Source organism: Erigeron canadensis, chromosome 6, assembly GCF_010389155.1.
Source record: "Erigeron canadensis isolate Cc75 chromosome 6, C_canadensis_v1, whole genome shotgun sequence".
Taxonomy (NCBI): domain Eukaryota; kingdom Viridiplantae; phylum Streptophyta; class Magnoliopsida; order Asterales; family Asteraceae; genus Erigeron; species Erigeron canadensis.
In genome coordinates, this window is record NC_057766.1 from 44,553,697 (window position 1) to 44,574,117 (window position 20,421).

The 20,421-nt window shown below is 34.6% G+C and overlaps 2 protein-coding genes across 3 annotated transcripts in view; both read left to right on the forward strand.

The window, feature by feature from the left end:
• The window catches only part of LOC122602758 (endonuclease MutS2), a 28,870-nt gene extending 23,754 nt beyond the window's left edge, over positions 1–5,116 (forward strand). For both annotated transcript variants that reach the window (XM_043775352.1, XM_043775353.1), the window contains 11 exons: positions 159–356; positions 465–551; positions 644–791; positions 1,241–1,368; positions 1,611–1,658; positions 3,169–3,299; positions 3,386–3,468; positions 3,549–3,652; positions 4,153–4,223; positions 4,330–4,601; positions 4,679–5,116. In XM_043775352.1, coding sequence (XP_043631287.1) covers positions 159–356; positions 465–551; positions 644–791; positions 1,241–1,368; positions 1,611–1,658; positions 3,169–3,299; positions 3,386–3,468; positions 3,549–3,652; positions 4,153–4,223; positions 4,330–4,601; positions 4,679–4,836 — 1,428 coding nt within the window. In that variant the 3' untranslated portion in view covers positions 4,837–5,116. The remainder of the gene's footprint in view (positions 1–158; positions 357–464; positions 552–643; positions 792–1,240; positions 1,369–1,610; positions 1,659–3,168; positions 3,300–3,385; positions 3,469–3,548; positions 3,653–4,152; positions 4,224–4,329; positions 4,602–4,678) is intronic.
• A 7,805-nt stretch (positions 5,117–12,921) lies between these two features.
• On the forward strand, positions 12,922–17,573 carry LOC122605829 (autophagy-related protein 13a). The gene is made up of 3 exons (XM_043778786.1): positions 12,922–14,281; positions 14,362–14,543; positions 17,212–17,573. The coding sequence occupies exons 1-3, from the start codon at positions 12,968–12,970 to the stop codon at positions 17,480–17,482; spliced, it is 1,767 nt and encodes a 588-aa protein (XP_043634721.1). The 5' UTR covers positions 12,922–12,967; the 3' UTR covers positions 17,483–17,573.
• Positions 17,574–20,421: the final 2,848 nt, after the last annotated feature.

The following is a 20,421-nucleotide window of genomic DNA, read 5'->3' on the forward strand; positions in this document are numbered from 1 at the left end:
TACAATGAACCAAATGAAAGTTACATTCACACAATAGAAAAAAAGTAAAAGTTAATTACACTTAGTTACATACTTAACCTTGGTTAGTTACATACTTAACCCATAATTATACTTAGCCCTACTTTAACCTTGGTTTACTTCTACTGCAACAATTGCAGATCAATGCTAGGGCAACATATAGCATTTCTTTTGGTGGAACTTCTCCAGAATTATTTTCTTTTGAGGACCCGGTTGCATCACAACCTACACATGAGAAATGGAAATTGTATCTGCCTAGAGCTTATCATCCTCTTTTACTTCAGCAACATCGAAAAAATATGTACAAGGCTATGAAAGATGTCAGTGATGCTACTGCTGTAAGTTACACTGCTAAAAGGTTTTTATTTGCTGTTTCCTATGCGGCAACATTAAACCCACTTAATTTTAAATTCAGCGCAGTCATGCTTATTGTTGTATTCCACTAGGTAATTAGAAGGAGAAGACAGCAGGCTGGGATTGCCAGTCAGAAAGAAGAAGGAACATATACAAGGCTTTCATATTTAGAAGCTAAGGTTACTGACACAGACTAGTGATTGTACTAAACATACTTTACAGTTTCTGATCTCTTTGTAGTGAACGTTATCTCTATGTTATAAGTTTTCAGGTTGCAAAGTTAAAACAGTCGTCCCCTGTTCCTGTTGATATATTTGTTGCACAGAAAACTAGAGTTCTAGTTGTAACAGGCCCAAACACTGGGGGCAAGACCATTTTCTTGAAGACAGTAGGTTTGGCCGCCTTGATGGCAAAATCAGGCATGTTCTAAATAACTGCATACACACACACACACATGCTCATACTATTATTACTGAATTATCACTATGAGAATCAATATCTTCTCTACTGTCAAATTTGTTTTGCTGTTTCTTATCGTAATTCGTCATTATATTTAGGAAATTGCCAAGTATTATGTTTTCACAGCTTGATAAGAGCATGCACTGACATGCCTGAGGTCCTTGTCATTACTAGAACATGAACTGATAAAAAATTGTGGATGACTTTATATTAGTGTGTTAATTTGTTAAAAAACTTGTTATTTATCAGACCTGCCTACACTGGTCTACTCCATAAGGACACTCGCATTTTTGCTTATTTGTAGGATTAGGGTGACAGGAGTGGAGATCCCTTACTGTTTTTAGTAGTTGTTAATTCACACAATTGGTGCTTCTATCACTTGATTTGCATAGTGCTATTGGTTTTCCAGGTCTTTATGTGTTGTCATCTGAACCTGTAAAGATGCCATGGTTTGATTCTGTATTTGCTGATATTGGTGACGAGCAATCCTTGTCACAGTCGTTGTCTACCTTCTCCGGCCATTTGAAACAAACTAGTGTAAGTTATAGAAATTAAAACAACATAGTATGACATGTCAGAATGAAACTTATTCTATGTCTCTTGTTTTACTGTTTAATACATTAAACTTGCTTTTCATTGTTGCTATGATCGTGTCCAAGTGTGCATTTACTTGCCTTCTCTAATTAACATATTGCGGCTATTGCTGTTGATTGATCTTGAATAACTTGCCAACTTCTTGGGTAGAAGTAATTTATAAGTTCTTTCTGTGTATATTTCAGGACATACGAGCACATTCAACAAGTCAGTCATTAGTCCTCTTAGATGAGGTATGTCTCTATCAGTTGAAATCTTTATCACTTTAGCTATGCTAATACGTACCGTGTGTACCAGATTCAGTTGAGATGTTGACAATGCACTCATATTTTATGAAATCAATTTGCAAATTGGAATCTGTAAAGCGTACTCCTCAATCACTAGATGGAGAGGAAACAATAATATCTGTGATCTGATACTGGGCTTTCATCTTATTGATTTATTTTCATAGTACCTTTCATTAACTAGAACTTTTCTTAGTACCTTTCATTAACTAGAACGTGAACCTTCGTTGGCAATAAGATTCTAAGTCTACATCTTAAAGATGAAGATGATTGGTAGTCCAATGGTGTTAAAGCACGATTGCGCAACGGAAGTAATAAACAAGCAAAATAAAGAACACTAGAATTTACGCGGTATCTCACACAATGTGTGTGAACTAATCTACGACTACAACTATGGATTTTTATTAAGCTCAGTACAAAAAGTACAATGCATAGGCTTTGATATATCTACATAAGTCTAGGATTTCTTTGCTTGTTGAACTAGTAAACCGAATGGGCTTCCTATTCAGCATCCACAAGAAAAACCAATAACAACAACCTTATATCTTCCAATCAACACCAAAACCCCAAAAAACAGAAACCCTTATGGCAATAAATTGATCAAAAACCAATCAAAATAACTGAACAAAAATACCTTAAACAGTTAAGCGGATATTTGAACAAATTTTTCACGACAGAAAATTTCAGCACAACGGCGGCTGACAGCAGTAGCACCACTGGTGGCAGCAAGAACAGGTGGAACATCCGTGTTAGCGAACACAGCTGCAAACCAAACCTAAACCACTTATCGAGCAAGTAGAAATAAAATAGCAACAACTCCAGCAGCTAACAGCAGTGAACAAGGGTAGGCAGAACCCTAATCGTGGCGGCCAGTGGTGGTTTTGATCTGCTGTGGTAAACCTCGGTGAAAAGGGAAGCAATACTGGGACCCCTAATCACGAAAACAACAGCCACAAAACAAGAACAAAACCAGATCACACGAGCCTTACCTTTGATACCACTTGTTAAGAACAATTGCACAACGAAATAATAAACAAGAAAAATAAAGAACACGAGAATTTACGTGTTATCTCACACAATGTGTGTGAAGTAATCCACTTTTGCAACTAAGGTTTTTTTATTAAGCTGAGTACAAAAGTTAGAATGCATAGACTTTGATATATATAGATAAGAGTCTGGCCCTTGGGGTTTATTTGCTTGTTGAACAAGTAAACCGAATGGGCTTCCTAATCAGACACAAAAAACGGCTCTAAGCTAATTAGGCCCAAGGCCTTCACAAAACCCATGATGAGCCTAATCCATAAGTACACTAAAGTCAATGGTGACATATGATGGCTGTAAAGATATTATGATCCCTCTTGTTTGACATATAAAATGGCTGCACATAGTTAATTGAGGCTTTATGTATAGTCTTTCTAAGACATGTGCTTAAATAAGAGCCACTGGCTACATGTTTTAGGTTGGTGCTGGTACGAATCCTCTAGAAGGAGCTGCTCTGGGGATGTCACTACTAGAATGCTTTGCTGAAGCTGGAGCTTTGTTGACAATGGCTACCACCCATCACGGTGAATTAAAAACCCTCAAGTACAGGTTGTTGCATATGAACTCTAAATAGGCAACAAAGACTCTCCTTTTCTGCACTCAAACGTTCACAGTTTCATATGTTTGCCTCACAGCAACGATGCTTTTGAAAATGCATGCATGGAGTTTGATGAAGTGAACTTGAAACCGACATATAGGATTCTTTGGGGAATTCCAGGTGGTGTCCATTGCTAGCTTTTCATTTTGACCTAATATGTGATGTGAGTGTCCATCTGATAGTTTAACATATGAATGCAGGACGCTCAAATGCAATAAGCATAGCTGAAAGGCTAGGACTTCCTAACGTGGTCGTAGAAAATGCTCGTGAACTCCATGGAACAGCTAGTGCAGAGATTAATGAGGTGACTTGCATAATCTGCTACTTTTAAGAATATGTTGCATTTGTAAGTATCAAGCCTAAGAACCACTTATATGTTCCATACATTGCAGGTTGAGTAGCAAACTCATTCCAACTAGTTATTTGCTTATTAGATGTCCAGGATTATACTATGTCAATTACTTGCAAGTGCGGTACTTTTCTGCATATATGAAACAAAATAGATACTAATCGTGGACTCCATTGCTACGAAATTCTTGATTTTGTGCCAAAATCACGAACATAAGCTCCTTAAATTATCCCAAAGTGATATTTGTGATACCCAAGCATATAAGGGTCGAATAATTATATTTTGAAATTGACTACATGACTCACAAGAGAACAAGTCAATCATTTCTATATCCGAATAATTTTTCTATCTTGTTCTTTGATAGGTGGAATCCGTCAATGTTAATGTTGTTGCATCAATGATATGTGGTTATAGTATATCCCCACTCGTTGGCGTACTTACCTCTTTATATGTAGGTAATAGAAGATATGGAGAAGTTGAAGCAGAAACTTCATGAGGATATTCATGAAGCACGGCGTCATCTTAAGTAAGGATACTTTATGTGATTATATGGGTAGTCGAGTAACTTTGAACACACTTATAACAAGTGTGGTATTTTTTTTTCTAAAGTTATAATTACTACTGCTTTTCAGGCTTGCTAGGGAGCTGAATAGGAATCTAATGGTGAGTGAGCATAAGATTAGGGACCACATCACCACCAAAAGATACAGGAAAATCCAAGAAATATCAGATGCTGGAGGAGTAGCGCGCTCTATACTTAACAAGAAAGTGCGACAGCATCGCGTATCTCCAAATTTAGCTTCCAAGGTAGATTCTATGGTTGCCTCTTCTAGCAGTCAGTCTACGCATAAAGAAGATACAATAATGTTAAGCACCAGCGATGTCGAGCAACAGCCACAGGGAGGTACTCACATATCCATCACAATTTAATAACCCAAATATGACTTTGATATATAATCGCCAAAAGCATTCAAATTGCAGAAAAGAAGAGCAAAGTTGTCAAAGCAGGTGATGTGGTGCATGTTTCTAAATTTAACAAAAAAGCCTCTGTGTTAAAAGTAGATCCTTCTAAAGGGGAGATACTGGTTCAAATTGGCAACATGAAATTGAAGTTAAGAGTAGCGGATGTTGTGATTTGACAGGATTGTATGCCTGTTTAAACCTGAAAGATGATAATACCGGAGCAGTGGAAGCAGCTGTACATATCCATATTTGTACATATTTTTTTTCGAAATTCCGAGAGCATACACCAAAATATCACACTTACGTACCTTAAGCCCATAATGTAATGCAGTTTTAGTTTTACCAAGCCTGTTAATCAGATACTTCATGTATGTTTTAGTTGACTTTTGGGATCTTCTATGAAAAATTAACTCAGGTGGTCCGAGCCGCCAAATGGGCGTACCGGTTTTTGAAACATGTGTATTTGTTGCGGTTAGCCGTTTCTTTTTTTAAAGGCAATATCATTACCGTACCATCATATTTATGGTTACCCAAAAATCGATGTAGGAAATAAAATTTAACAAAGAAATCTCAAAGTCAAAAGAAAAAGTACAATCAACAAAAAGTAAAAAGAAACAAATTTACAAAGTGTTAAAAAAATAACTGAAAATAAAATTTTATCAGAAGTTAAAGAAAATATAAATATATCTAACTATATTATTAAAAAAAATAGCACTTTATTTTCGAAAGTGTTATAAAGTATATAATATTTTCGCTTAGCACCTTTTAAAATATTTTTACTTACATTACCCCTTAACCTTAAATGATTAAATTATAACATCAATCATTTATCTTTTAAAATGTCTCCATTAACCTTTACATCAATTAATTTTACATCAATTATCTACACTACTTGAAACCTCATCTACCACTAACAGTTGCCCCCACCACCACATCGCCGCTACCACGACCACCGCTGTTTTACGCGGGTAATGTGCTAGTTATATAAAAAAAAGATGCCAAAAAATCAATAATTACAAAAAAAATGTATGTCTCTCTATAACTAAGAGAAGATGCGTTTTTTCCTGACATTTTTAGTTTTTTGCCACATTAAATTTTTCAATGAGTTGTTATTTTTTCCATTTAGTTACAAAAAAAATGTATGTCATTTTTTTAATGAGTTGTTATCAAATCTAATCCTAATCATCAATCATAATCCTAATTATTAATATTTTTTTTTTTATTCTTATATGAGTATAAAAATGAATATATACATTATACTAGCTAATCACCCGAGTTCAACCCATTTTAAAACCAAAAACAATAGTAAAGAATGTATGTAACTTTTGAAGTTAATATATTATAACTTGATAGTGAATCAACTAACACAATGATATATAAACTAAGAGTACCCATTACGTTAATAAAGTATAAAAAGAAAATTCATAATATTATATAGAAAACTTTAAAAACTTCTTTATTTCAAATAAAAGTTTAGGAATTTTAAATAAGCATTAAATGAGTTTTTTTTAATATGACATCATAAATGAAATAAAGCCTTTTTTAAAAAAATATATAATCTTGACACATCATGTTTCTAAAAGTACTTTAAGAAAAACAATCATTCTTTATTATTTATAAAGATTATGTTTTTTTTATTAGTTCAATGATAATTATTTTTTCAAATGAGATTGTTTATTATATTATGTTTATATATTGTTTTTTGAACCAATGGTAAGTTGGTGTAGTGGTTTGGAGTTCTCCTGATAACCTATAGGTCTTATGTTCGAATCTCCATTCTACCAACTTTGAGATATAAGGTAGTCCTTCTATGAGGGCTTAGCTTGGGTATACCCAGGTTCAAGTCCAAGGGGGCAGAGTTTACCCATATTAATCGTCGTGCTTTCGGGCGGATTAGTAAGGGGTTTTCCCCCCATTGGCTATTTGAAATAGGCCTTTGAGATATAAGGTAGTCATTCTATGAGGGCTTAACTTGGGTATACCCAGGTTCAAGTCCGAGGGGGCAGAGTTTACCCATATTAATCGTCGTGCTTTCGGCGGATTAGTAGGGGGTTTTCTACTTCGAGAGAGCCTCTAGCGCGGACCCGGTTAAGACAATATGCTAAATCTCTCGCTGTCGAATCGCGACACGAAGTTTGAAGCGAAATCCACCTTTCAAAAAAAAGTATTAACAATATTATCTTTAATTATTAAACATATATCATAAAAAAGATTTTTATAATTTATAAATATTTATGTTTCATTAGTCATGCTTTAACAGATTTGACATATATCATATATTCACAAAATATAATTTGATTGTTTCCATCTGCCGTAACCTAGCAGTTTTCTATATTATCAAAAATTATGAATAATCATAAACATCATTTTTTTTTCCATTTAATTTGCTATATTCATATTGCCATGTATGATTTTAATCATCAATTTTAATCTTAATCATCAATCATAATCCTAATCATTAATATTTATTTTTTTATTTTATGTATGAGTATAAAGATGTTTATATACATTATATTATGTCTTTTTATTATTTCAATGATAATTTTCTTTTTTTTTTCCAAATGAGATTGTTTATTATATTATATTTAATTTTTTGAAAAGTATTTATTATATTCTATTTATCAAATATTTATCATGAAAAAGATATATATGATTTATAAATATTTATGTTTTTTTAGTCATGTTTTAACATATTTGACGTATATCATATATTTACAAACTATAATTTTATTGTTTGCATTAGTCATACAATAGTTTTTTTTATTATCATAAATTATGAAGAACTAATTGCATTTTTGGTCCATGTGATATCACAATTTTAGCAGGTTTGGTCTAAACTTTTCAAAGCTCGCATTTTTGGTCCCATAAGTGTGATTTCTTCTCAAAAATGCTCCATTCTTTAACGGCCATCCAATTTAATCCGTTAACATACCCATGTGCGTGTTACGTGAGGGGTAGTTTTGGCATTTAATTCCTACCCAACCCTTTATTAGCAGCTTTTAGCCCCCCTTTTCACATCCAAACACATTTTCATTTGCATTTCAGATCCCTATGGTATCCAATCAACAAAATAACTAAAAAAACTGAATATTACTTCCATAATATACTGAATATATGTAATCGTGATCGAAGGTTTATATTCTAGAATCGTAATCTAAGTATAATATATACTTATAATGGTTCAGTCATCGTGGTTTTTCGGAAAACACAAGGATCGGGAAGACTACATTGATGCATTATATGGTGAGTTCATATTTTTTAAAAAATTTTATATGGTTTTTTTAGTTGATTGATACTTGTTTATGTTGTAACATATGTAAATCAGTTTGTTTAGGTTTGCTATATGAAACTTTTTTTTTTCCAAAAAAAAACCCTAGTTTGTTTTCATTGGAATTACATCATGGGGGTGTGTTTATCGATACTCCAAAATGGCAGTACGTGGATGATAAGGTAAATTATGTTGATTGTGTAGATGGGGATCAATTATCTATTATTGAAATCAATGTCATTCTTCAAGCATTAGGGTACACAAAAGGGATTTCAAAGTGGTACAATTTCAAAAAGACTGATAGTGATTTACTGGACTACATGCTTTACATAGCGAAGATGATGTTAGGTTTTTACTGACGTATGTAAGTATAAAGTTTTAGAAGTCTATGTAGAAACAAACCAATCAAAGGTTTATACTTTTAAGAAAAAAAAAAGTTTCCCTAGTATACCAATACCCCCTCCAAGAAAGAAATTTAAAAGAAAAGCACCAACAAAGAACTTGTTTACACCAAACCCAATTGAAACCCCATCTGGGCAGGGTATTGGGCAAGATGATGTACCAATGGTTGTGGAGACAAAAGTTGGACAGGAAAGTAGGCAAAATAATGTATATGTGCCAATTTTTCTTGATACAGAAGGTGGATAGGGAAGTAGGCAAGATAATGTACCAAAGAATTTTCAAACAGAAGGTGTAGAGCCACATGTTTTTAATGATGAATTTTTCAATGAAGTTTTTTTCAATGATATTAGCATACCATCTAGAGTTCAAACAGAGGTTGGGAAAGAACAAGTGAATGTGAATGAACAAGTGGATGTGAATAAACAAATGAATGTGCAGGAACAAGTCAATGTGCAAGAAGAAGTGAATGTGAATGAATCTGGTGCAGAGGAAAATGCAGAGGTAGAGGATGGAGAGGATAGTCATGAGAGTGGGTAGGTCGGTGATTTCATTATGGATGATGAACACATGATTACTGATGTTGAGGTGGATATGACAGATTTCAGAGACAATATAGATGATAATGTAGAATGGTTACCAAATTGGGATAAAGTTCATTAAGAAAGGGACAAAGAAGCATGGGTCAAAGGAATCTGGTCAGACAACTTGCCTATGGCAATTACATATGTCTAAAGTTAGAGACACTGAAACATGGATGGTAAAAATATATAAAGAAAGACATAATTGTCTCCAATCTAGAGATATAAAAAGGTGTACTTCAGAATTTTTGGCTAAACTGTAACGCTCCTCAAATTAAGGTATTTTAAATATTATATAATAACATGATTTTATAAATCAACAGCTAAAGTCATCTAAATAAGTATAAGTAGGAATATTTATATATAGTTGTTTAAAGCAGAAACCAAGAATGCTTTCATTAAAGTTGTAAATACCTCATAATAATATATGTAATATTATCCTAATTATTAAAAATTAACCCATATAATATAAATATATATATATACACATATATTTACTACTAGAAAAAGAAAGAAAAATAGAGAGAGATCGAGAGAGAGAGAGATCAGGAGGGAAAGAATGAAAAGAGAGGGAGAGAAGATCTAGAGGATAAAGAAAAAAGCAGCCAAAAGAAGATTAACCTAGCTAATTAATGTGATCATACAAATTAAGGTAAGAATTCTTATGAAGAATTCTTGCTAACAAATCTAAAATCTAATTGGTAATCATACAAAGAATCAAAGTGAAGGGTTGGGTGATAGAAATTAGATGATGGAGATATGGGTTTTGTTCTTATGATGATAATATATCCATGGAAACCATTAATTCCACTTTTCAAAGAATTATTATAAAAGATTGAACTTATATGATGATTATAATTAGGGCCTATATGAATATTGTTAACTCATAAATATAGTAGGTTAAATATGTCCAATTAAATGTAGTAAAGTAGATTAAAGTTTGAGTTTGAAAGAAATTAACTACTTTAGATTATGGTGATGATTATTGTTTAAATAAGAAGTTTGACTTTTAAAAGTCCAACAGATTTTGTAGAAGTTGGGAATAAATGGGATGATTAAGAATAGTTCTTATGTTGATATTAATAATTTCATGTTAATTATATAGGTGCTAAAGAGGAATGCTTTATTGTGATCGAAATTGCTAATAAGTGGCTAAGGTGAGTAATACGGGGATTAAATGGGTTAGATGATTATGTGGTACCGGATTACATCTGTGTAAGAGGTGTCATATAATTAAGTGATGGGTTATGTTAACATGTGTTGTTACTAGCCATTAGTTGATATGCATCATGGGGTCATTCTAGCATTATGCTAGACTTGAGTTGTTATGTGTAAGTTGTTAATTGTTGTATGTATGCGGATCTCTTGCATCAAAAGTTGTATTACCCCTATGATTGCTAGTTGTTGTGTTGCTTGTTTAATCAATCGTATTGCTCACTAAGCTTTGTGCTTAATCCCTTAGTTGTTCATGTTGATAGGTGCAAGTGGGTCAAGTGATATCAAAGGTTAAAGGGGAAGAAAGAACATTGTTGAAGCGTAGCGTGGATTACATGTGCTAATAGGTATATGAAAGTCTCTTTTGAATTGCCGAGTTGATGCTCAACTTGAAGTAAATCGCCCATATTTTGAAAGTTATGTAAAAGAATGGGTAGTTTATGTGTTGATGAACTTAGTTGGTCAAGTAACAAGTATTTGAGTCATAATCTTGTGTATGATATTAATTACATCAACTAGGCAAGTTGTTTGTGTAATGCTAGAATATATGTTTGATATGGTTATGTATGTAGTAGTCCTTATTACCCATTTTGTCAAAATTGGCCCGTTTGACCCGTTGGAGTCAAAAGTCTTGAAAGAAAGGTTTCAATGTGTCCTAGATGATGTTGTATAATATTTGATATGAGTTAGTTGTCTAAATTGGAGTTTTGGACTAAATTTATAGTTTGGTCTTGTTTTTGACAAAATTGTCAAAATGTGTTTTTCATGCCTACTTTGAGGGCCCGTAAGTTTCATATGGCCGAGTTTCATTACAAGTGAGTTATGGAATTGGAAAGTGGACTTCTAGAGCTTCAAAATGGTATAAGATATATCTATATAAAGTGGTTTAACGTCATTGGCAAAACTGCATATGGAGTAATGTGTTGTTGTGCAGATCAGACCTGCAGGTACGCCGCACAAGTGTAAAGGTGCGCCGCACCACCTGCACTCCAGCATCCTGACTTCATTTTGAGGTCCAGGTGCGTCGCACCATCCACTAGGTGTGCCGCACTTGCTGTGTATTTTTAGTTGAGTCCTTTAATGACGTTTTGAACTATGTTTTGGTTACTGTTGTATATATCATAACAGAAAAGATAAAAGGGGTTTGTAAGACATGATTTTGAGTGTCTCATTATTATATATCTAAGTGTCGGGTGAAGGTAAGTTTATACTTTGTGCGTTAGTCGTTTTTTTTAGTACAAGTAATTGATTTCTCTAATGCTTACATGTATTAAAAAAAGAGGGTGTTTCATAAACGGATCCAAGAAAAGTTAAAACCAAATTCAAAATAAATGTCGGCCAACTTAGAAATGACCTGCAACAGAAATTTGAAATAGGAGTGTCAAAGCACAAGATTTACATGGCCAAGGAAAAGGCAAAGGAAAGACTCATGGGTGATATTAATCACCGGTATGCCATTAAGAGATTACCTTCTAGAGTTGCAAGAAGCCAACCCAGATACAACTATCAGGCTGGTTTTTGAACCTGAAAGGAACCCTGACATTGACTTTAGGGTGTTTAGAAGGATATATATATGTGTGTGTGTGTGTGTGTGTGTGTGTGTGTTTGGGTTCACTGAAACAAGGTTTTAAAGCTTCTGGCAGAGATCTATTGGGATTAAAAGGATGTTTTATGAAAGGTATGGCTACTGGTAAGTGCTTCATTGCTGTTGGGATAGATCCAAACAATGGTATTGTAAGTGCACGTCTATGTCAATAGCAGTCTAGATTGTTCGGTCTTATATTGTAATAGAGTTAACTTCAAAAATCGTCCTTGTGGTTTTACCAAAAAATCACGTTTCATTCTTTAAATATCAAAATGACACGGGTAGTCCTTTATACGCGGATAATGGTCACATTTCATCCTTTAGTCGACCGTATAACGGACGAAACGTGACTATCATCTGTCAGATTAAAGGACGAAACGTGACCATCATCCGTTAGATTAAAGGACAAAATGTGACCATTATCCGCGTATAAAGAACTACCAGTGTCATTTTGAAGTTTAAAGAATGAAACGTGATTTTTTGGTAAAACCACAAGGACGATTTGTGAAATTATGTATTTGTGATGTGATTGTCATTAATGAAATTTGTATTATGCATAAAATACTAGATTAAGTTAAAGTATTGAATGTGTAATAACTTATATATGGATCTGGTGTGATGGTGCAAGTCACATGACCTAATTTTTAACGTTCGTTAGTGGTGCGGATCAAAAGCGTTGACAAAGTTGTGAACATGGGGATGGAAAACGTCATTTCGTGAACCTAACGATAGTACGTTAAATTTGGTGCAAACCACAGGGACGGAAATTGTAATTTTGTAATTGAAAAGTAAGAAAAGGTAAAGTCAGAAAATACTAAGGTAGGCCAGTCTGCCTTGTACGCAATCTGTTGAATCTCCCTTCCTTTCTTCTCCTTCCTGACTGACTGCTGCTGGTACATGAATAAGCAATCTCCTCCATAACTTTTTTTTTTTTTAATCTTCAATCAATCTCGTCCTTCCTTAAATTTTTTAACTGTAATTTCCCTTCACCTTTTATTAGTTTTTATTTGTATCCTTTAAATATTTATCTACTTAGGTTGACCGCCCAATTGTTTATATGATTCATTCGTTATTTTCTACTTCTCATTTTCAGGTTGTTAATATTGCTTAATCTTATTAATGGTTTTACTTCTATTATTATTATTATTATTATTATTATTATTATTATTATTATTATTATTATTATTATTATTATTATTATTATTATGATTATGATAAGTGTAAATAAAATAAAAGTAAATATTTGATTGTCTTTAAAAATGGACTTTCTGCAGTATAATAGTAATAATAATAATGGTAATGAACATGGACGAAATGAGCAAATAGTTTGTCAGTTTCTGTTGAAAACTTTGCATATTGTATTGGAGTCTAGGGTTCCTTCCATTGTTATTCCTAATAGTCAACTCAAGAAGAAGACCGACAAATGGTTTAATCTAGCATTAGGCTGTGACCGTCCCCCTCCCGCTGCTTTAGATTCTTTTAACTTTTGGAATAGGAACTTAATGGAACCAATGGTTATCGACATTATGCTAGTACTCCCCCCGCAATCATCATCTGCATCGCTCGAGACTGTTATCGAGAGGTGGGTTGTTCAATATCAACCTTCCTCCTCCTCCTCCCCCGTCTCTAATTATAAGAAAACATATAAAAAGTCTATCATCCTTTTACGCTCTCTATATGCTATGATGAGACTCCTTCCAGCTTCCAGGGCTTATCGAAAGCTGTCCCTATCCACCAACACTTGTGATTTTCATATCGATTACAAGCTCTCTTCCTTTTGTGCTCCCTTTACAAGGCTAGAGGAACACCTCATGAAACAATATACTTTCTTTCCCGTTGAAGCCCAACATGGACGTCTTTCTATATCTGTCAAATATCGTGATTCCCTCTCTGATTTTAACCTACATACTTCACCATCATTTCCACCCGAGATCATTACAGATTATGTTGGTAGCCCTGCCACTGATCCTTTTAGGGCCTTCCCCACCAGAACCAATACGAGGCCTACTGTGTGGCAATCCCCTACGCCCCCCCACCGCCCTCATAGCTGGACTAGTGGCCTAACCAAGGGACCTCCGTTCACACATAACCAATCCTCTTATGGATCCCCACCACCTGCACATCGCTCTTCCAGTGGCCGTTATGATTTTTCTTCTTCCCCTACTGATGTTTATGGACAAAGGACTCCTAGTTATAGACCGCCAACTCACCATAGACGGACCAGCTTTGATGATTATCACCTGTCACCGCCATTCTCTCCTTCTCCTTCACCATCTCCGCCAACATACCTTTCAGCTGGGAATTACATGCAATCTCGGCTGCGCTCAGAGACTGCCCCCGTCAGTATTCCTAACCCCCTGATGACCAGAAGTCCTAGATACCTTTCTCCTAATCTGTCTGATCCAAATCGACACTCTCTTCCACCTCCATCACCTAGAAGCACACGCTATGAACACTCATCACACGAGTCTCCTTCTGGGATCAGGTCCCTTAGAAAGTCAGAGATGTCAAGGGTTGGGGACCTCAGTTCTGGTTCTGGCTCTGGATCAGCAAATCAGTATTCTAGCCACAAGGTAACTAAATCTTACCCCGTGTTTGTTTTTGTAATACCTAACCAATTACATCTGAGGTTCCATTCTGGTTTTTTCTCTAGGTATCAAGGGATAATAAAGATGATTCAGGGAGGTTTTCTGGTTTGCTCTCCTCTAGTGGTTCTCCTCGTATTGGATTCTCTAGAAGCTCCAGTAGATTGTCTCTCCAGGATGAGTTGGATGATATCGACTTCTCATGCCCATTTATCGTTGATGATGTTGATTCGTGTGATTCCCCTATCAGGTAATGATGCACAAATGATTTATAAATGCAATAGCGATCTTTGCATATAATTAGTGATGTCATCCATCAGTTTCATAGAATTGTCTACACCTTTTATTCTCCCACTTTGTTTCAGATTTCTTAACATCAATTGAACGCAATTGTGACATTATCACATTAACAAAATGTAGAAAATAGCCATTCTCATGTTTCAAACTCTTATAAATCTTTCAACTTGAAGCATCATTCATCAGGCTTTTTACTTCATAAGACACACACCCCTAAACCTCTTGGTCACGATGGGTGTCCTGCTGTAACGATTATTTCGTTGGGGATGCAAGCTCATTGTATTTGGTATTTTGAACTTGAACTCAAAGTTTCTGAGGCGTACTATGATTTTCTCTATGCATGCGTTAGACATTAGTGAATATTCTCAACTGTTTTATCCCTAATACTGTACTTTTTAAAGCCATAATCGAGTTGAAATTAAAATAGTAAAACATATGTTAGAGAATGAGAATCTGACTTGTACTGACTTGGCTTATCTTGACTTCCGATCAGACTTGGTTAGAGAATGTAATACGCAGTGTTTGTAATTTGATGTCTAGAAGATATAACAAGTATTACACATAGTTGTCAAAAGCGAAGGCGATGTCAAAGTGCAAAGACCTCAAATAGGGCGAAGGCGAGAGGCGCAAAAAAAGCGTACACCCGGGAAAAAAAAAAGCGCACTAAGTAAATAATTATAAAATATTTATATATAGTGAAAACTAATAGTAAAAGAAAAATCAAATGTCATTTATAAAACCAAATATCATTCAAAAAATACAAACTTTTCAACCAAAAACTTCAAATTATTAGACTATGGTCACTACTCTGTGTCTTCTTCCCCCATTTTATATTTTCTATCTCTTCTTTATCTTCTTGAACAACTATGGTGACTCATGATCTAGCCACGATTTGGCCGGATATTGAATGATTTAGTCGAATGTTGACCCATTTAACCAATTTGATCGCCCTTGACTACCAGAGTTGACCGTTGTTGATCGCCTTTTTCATGGTCGACTTGGGCCTAGGGTTTCAGGGCGCTGGAGGTGCGCCTCGCCCGCCTTTTGCGCCTAGGCGCAAGAGGCGCTCGCCTTTGACAACACTGGTATTACATTTTGTATTCTTCACTTTGTGATTGAAAAGTTTTTAAACTAAACCAGTGAACTGACTTAAACTAGTAGGCCTCTTCCAAGGGGGAATGCCCATGAGTGTTCCTTTTTGTGCTCAAAATTATAACTGCTAATCCAAGAGACAGCTAATTAGGAGAACTTAGAAATTGCATGCTGCACTTTGTGTGGAGACTGGAGAAGAAAAAAACTAATTAGGAGATGGGTAGTTTTCAGCTGCGGCATTTTTTGGAACGAATGTTGTTTCCGTTTATATTTGTTTTAGAAAGACAAAGATTAACAAATACCACATAATACTTCAGACATTTGTCTCTTATGGGACTGGAACACCCTTGGTTGATGCCTTGGTGAGCCAACTCACATGCCAATCATGACTGTTGGCGCTGTGTTGTCATCAGCCCACTAAGGCTACAGAAAGCAGAAATTTAAAGGGAGCAGGCCTTATTTGTTTAGGCTGGTGGCAGGCCCTTTTGAATCAATTAGGCCCGGTTTGTTAGGTAACTTGGAGACTAAGTTTAGTAACCCTAATTGTAGCCTATATATATATATATATATATCTTATCTCTTGTACAACAGAATACCTCTTTGCCCCCCATGGATTAGTTCACATAGTTTAGTGTGAGTTACCACGTTAAATCTCCAGTGTTCTTCATTCTTGTTATTTTCTCCTTATTGTGTGTGTGCAGTTTTAATTCCTAACAATAACTTCGTATTTGCCATTATCTATTTGGTCTTCAACATCTTGTTTGCATTTGAAATGAGATCATAATAAACTCTACCTCCCACCTAGAATCCCAATGTGTAAGTAGTGTTGTGTAAAACTCGGATTATATGGCTAGGTAACCGTTACATGTTAAGTGATAGTGAATTAGTGATGACATTTGCCGAATCGGTGGGGTCAATTGGTCAAAGGTCAGCCAAAATTCACTTTGTATTATTTGAACAATTGTGTTAAAGTTTTTAAACATATTTCTAGGGTCCTACGAACAATTTGTTTATGGTTGAACTTCGAAGTATTTAATTGATGGTCCTAGGAACATGTCATGCAAATAATTTTGAAATTTATAAAGAAATGATTCCAATTTGAGTACTCCCTGCCTAGGCTGGTCACTCGCTGTAGCCCTACCCAGTTGACCACTTGATTACCGTCTAGCGAGTATAACAACATGATACATAAGTGGATTATCTTGACTGGAACGAGTTGAGATAAACCTACCCTTAATAATACTACCTTTAGACTTAATATACCAAGTTGGTTATGACCTATGAGCGTGAAGGCGACCAATCTATACTCAATTAACTTGTGGTGAGGGTGGTCACGTTTCTTGAAATGATTGTGTTTGTGGTTAATCACCCATGGAATAATAATAGAAGATTGTACCATGTCACACTGAAACTTTTTTTGTGTTCCAAGACTACTTTAGACATATACAGAGATATTAATAGTAGTATGTATGTATGTATGTATGTATGTATGTATGTACTAATCTAGTGTTGTGGCATTTAACTGACAGTCAAGGATTTGAGTTGTCATCGCATGCTAAAAAATCACAAGATGCTGCAGTAGGTGCCCTTGTACGTATGTTGAGAACAGCACCACCCCTTAGACAGGATTGTAGTTGTTATTCTTTGAGTGATGGTGTTGAGCCGGAATTAAGCGCTGGTTCTGGTTCTAGGTTGTTTATGCCTCGAAAGACGTCAGATGCTTTGGAGGAGCTAAAGGGTTATAGAGACATAAAGCACCTCATTCTGTCTAAAAGTGGACCCCCTTTGCGAGACGTGTAACAGTTTTATGTTGGCTTGGACGTTGTAAATGAAATAAATACAGTAGCTGATTGTAATTGTAACCTTGTATTTGTACACTATAGTTGGACCATTCCCAATGTGGCAGCAAATCATGGAAGGGCGGGGCGGGGCCTTCGCAATGCGTCGGTGAGATGGTGGGGTGATAGTGGTGTTAACTAATTATATAAAACGAGCAGTACCTTCGCAATGCGTCGGTGAGATGGTGGGGTGATAGGTCATAGGAGGTGATAAGTCATAGAGGATGATAGCCAAATGCCTTAGCCGTACGGACTCCGTACTCGGATTTAAAAATTCGTCGAAAGTATATCGAATGATATCTCTAATGAAATAGCATGAAATTTTAAGAATAACCATATAATTTTTATAATTTAGCGATATACAGTTTTTAAGATAAAAGATTTTGAATAAATTATAGAAATAAAATGATTTATGGAGGAGAGAGAAAAATATGAGTGGTTGAGATTTTAGTAGAGAAAAAAAATGAGTGGTTGAGATTTAAGAGTATTATAGGTATATTAGATAGAGATGCTCAAATTAGTGAATCAAGAATGAGGATAATTTAGTTAGTTCAAATCATCTTTTGATATTTTTAAAAATGGCAAAATGCTTTATAAGATAATATATATATAGAAGTATAGATATAGAAGTATAGATATAGATATAGGTATAGATAAAAATATTTCTTTTTGTTTTTATTAAAACATTAATGTGCTATTATTTCATAAATTTTAAACACTTTTTTTTATCCCACTTCTTTTATATATGACTATAAACTTAATATATATATATATATATATATATATATATAAGTTATTTTTAGTACAAGGGTTTGAAAAAATACAAAAAGTACAAGGTATTTCTTCATTCTTCTTCCTTCTATCTCTGACCACCACCATGATCATCTCCGACCATCACCATGATCCTCCGGCGACCATCTCTGGCGAGACTTACACATGTGTAAGTACAACTTTTTTTAGCATTTTAGGGTTTAAAGTTTTAGGTTTTTTCCTTCGCGAGACAACCACCACCAGCCACCATCATCTCCGACCACCCCAACCACGGCGTCGGCGCCGGCATCAAGGGCTTCGACCGTACCGTAGCAAACCGTCACCATCTCTTGGATCGCCGCCCATAAAATCCATACGATTCCCATATGCGTCCCTTGACAGTCAGCTTAGAACGGATGAGGGCCTCTGGCCCGTACCGTAGCCACCCGAAAACGAACCTGATTCTCGTCGGAAAGTTAACTTACACATGTGTAAGCTGTAATTACACATGTGTAAGTCTCGCCGGAGATGGTAACCGTCGTCGGAGGATCACGGTGGTGGTCGGAGATGATCATGGTGGTGGTGATGGTGGTCGAAGATGGAAGGAACAAACTCGTGTAAGTTAACTTACACATGTACTTTTTGTACTTTTTTAAATGTTAATACCATAAATAACACACCCCTATATATAGGGACAATCAAATAAGAACAGTCTTAAAATAAGAACGGTGAGAATACTTAAAAACATCATTTTGATACATTAAAAGTCCATAAAATTAACATAGTGCTCAACTAATTATCATTATTTAAGTGTATAACAACACATTGGCCTATCAAAATCAAGAAAATCATGTTTTTTGTTTTGTGTATCCATCTTGGATGTATATTCTTCAAAATGATGCATCCACAAAAAAACGTGATTTTTTCGATTTTGACGGATCAATGTGTTGTTAAACACTTAAATAATGATAATTAGTTATGTATTATGTTAGTTATATGGACTTTTAATGCATCAAAATGATGTTTTTTAAGTGTTCTCACCGTTCTTATTTTAAGACTATTCTCACTGGATTGTTACCCTATATATATATATGTGTGTGTGTGTGAAAAAGTGAATATAAGTTTGTCCAACACTTAACCTTTAACATACAAATTTTTTAATATTTATTGATTAATGAATAAATGTTTGGGATCATGAATTTCTTAGATTAAAAAAAGAATATGTGAGTGTTCCGCACCTAAGCTTAAGTACCTAACAACTTTATATTCTTATTATCCATTATAAATATATATATATATATATAGGGTAACACTCCGGTAAGAACACTCTTAAAATAAGAACGGTGAAAACACCTTAAAAACATTATTTTGATGCATTAAAAGTCCATAAAACTAACATAGTGCATAACTAATTATCATTATTTAAGTGTTTAACAATACATTCATCTGTCAAAATCGAAATAAGCATGTTTTTTGTTTTGTGCATCCATCTTGGATGCATATTCATCAAAATGATGCATCCAACAAAAAACATGATTTTTTCGATTTTGATGAATCAATGTGTTGTTAAACACTTAAATAATGATAACTAGTTATGCATTATGTCAGTTTTATGGACTTTTAATGCATCAAAATGATGATTTTAAGGTGTTCTCGCCGTTCTTATTTTAAATCTGTTCTTATTTGATTGTCTCCCTATATATATATACTCCCTACATATATATATATATATATATATATATATATATAGGGAAAAGGGAATATAAGGTTGTCCGACACCTAAGCTTAGATATGGAACCCCTCACATACTAATATTTTATTGTTTATTGTTTAATGAATAAATGTCTGGGCCCCATGATTTTTATGATTTAAAAAAATAATATGTGAGTGTCCGACATCTAAGCTTAGATACCTAACAGCCTTATATTCTCATCCCCCATATATATAAGGGTTGGAAGTATGTGGTTATGTACCTAGTTTGGGTATAAAATCTCTCACATTTTTGTTTTTTTAATCCATAAAATACATTGGAGCCTATCATTTATTTAAAATATTTAAAAACTAGTATGTGAGTAGTTCTATACCCAACTTAGGTACATGACAACCATACACTCACTTTTCCCTATATATATATATATATTAACTAATAAC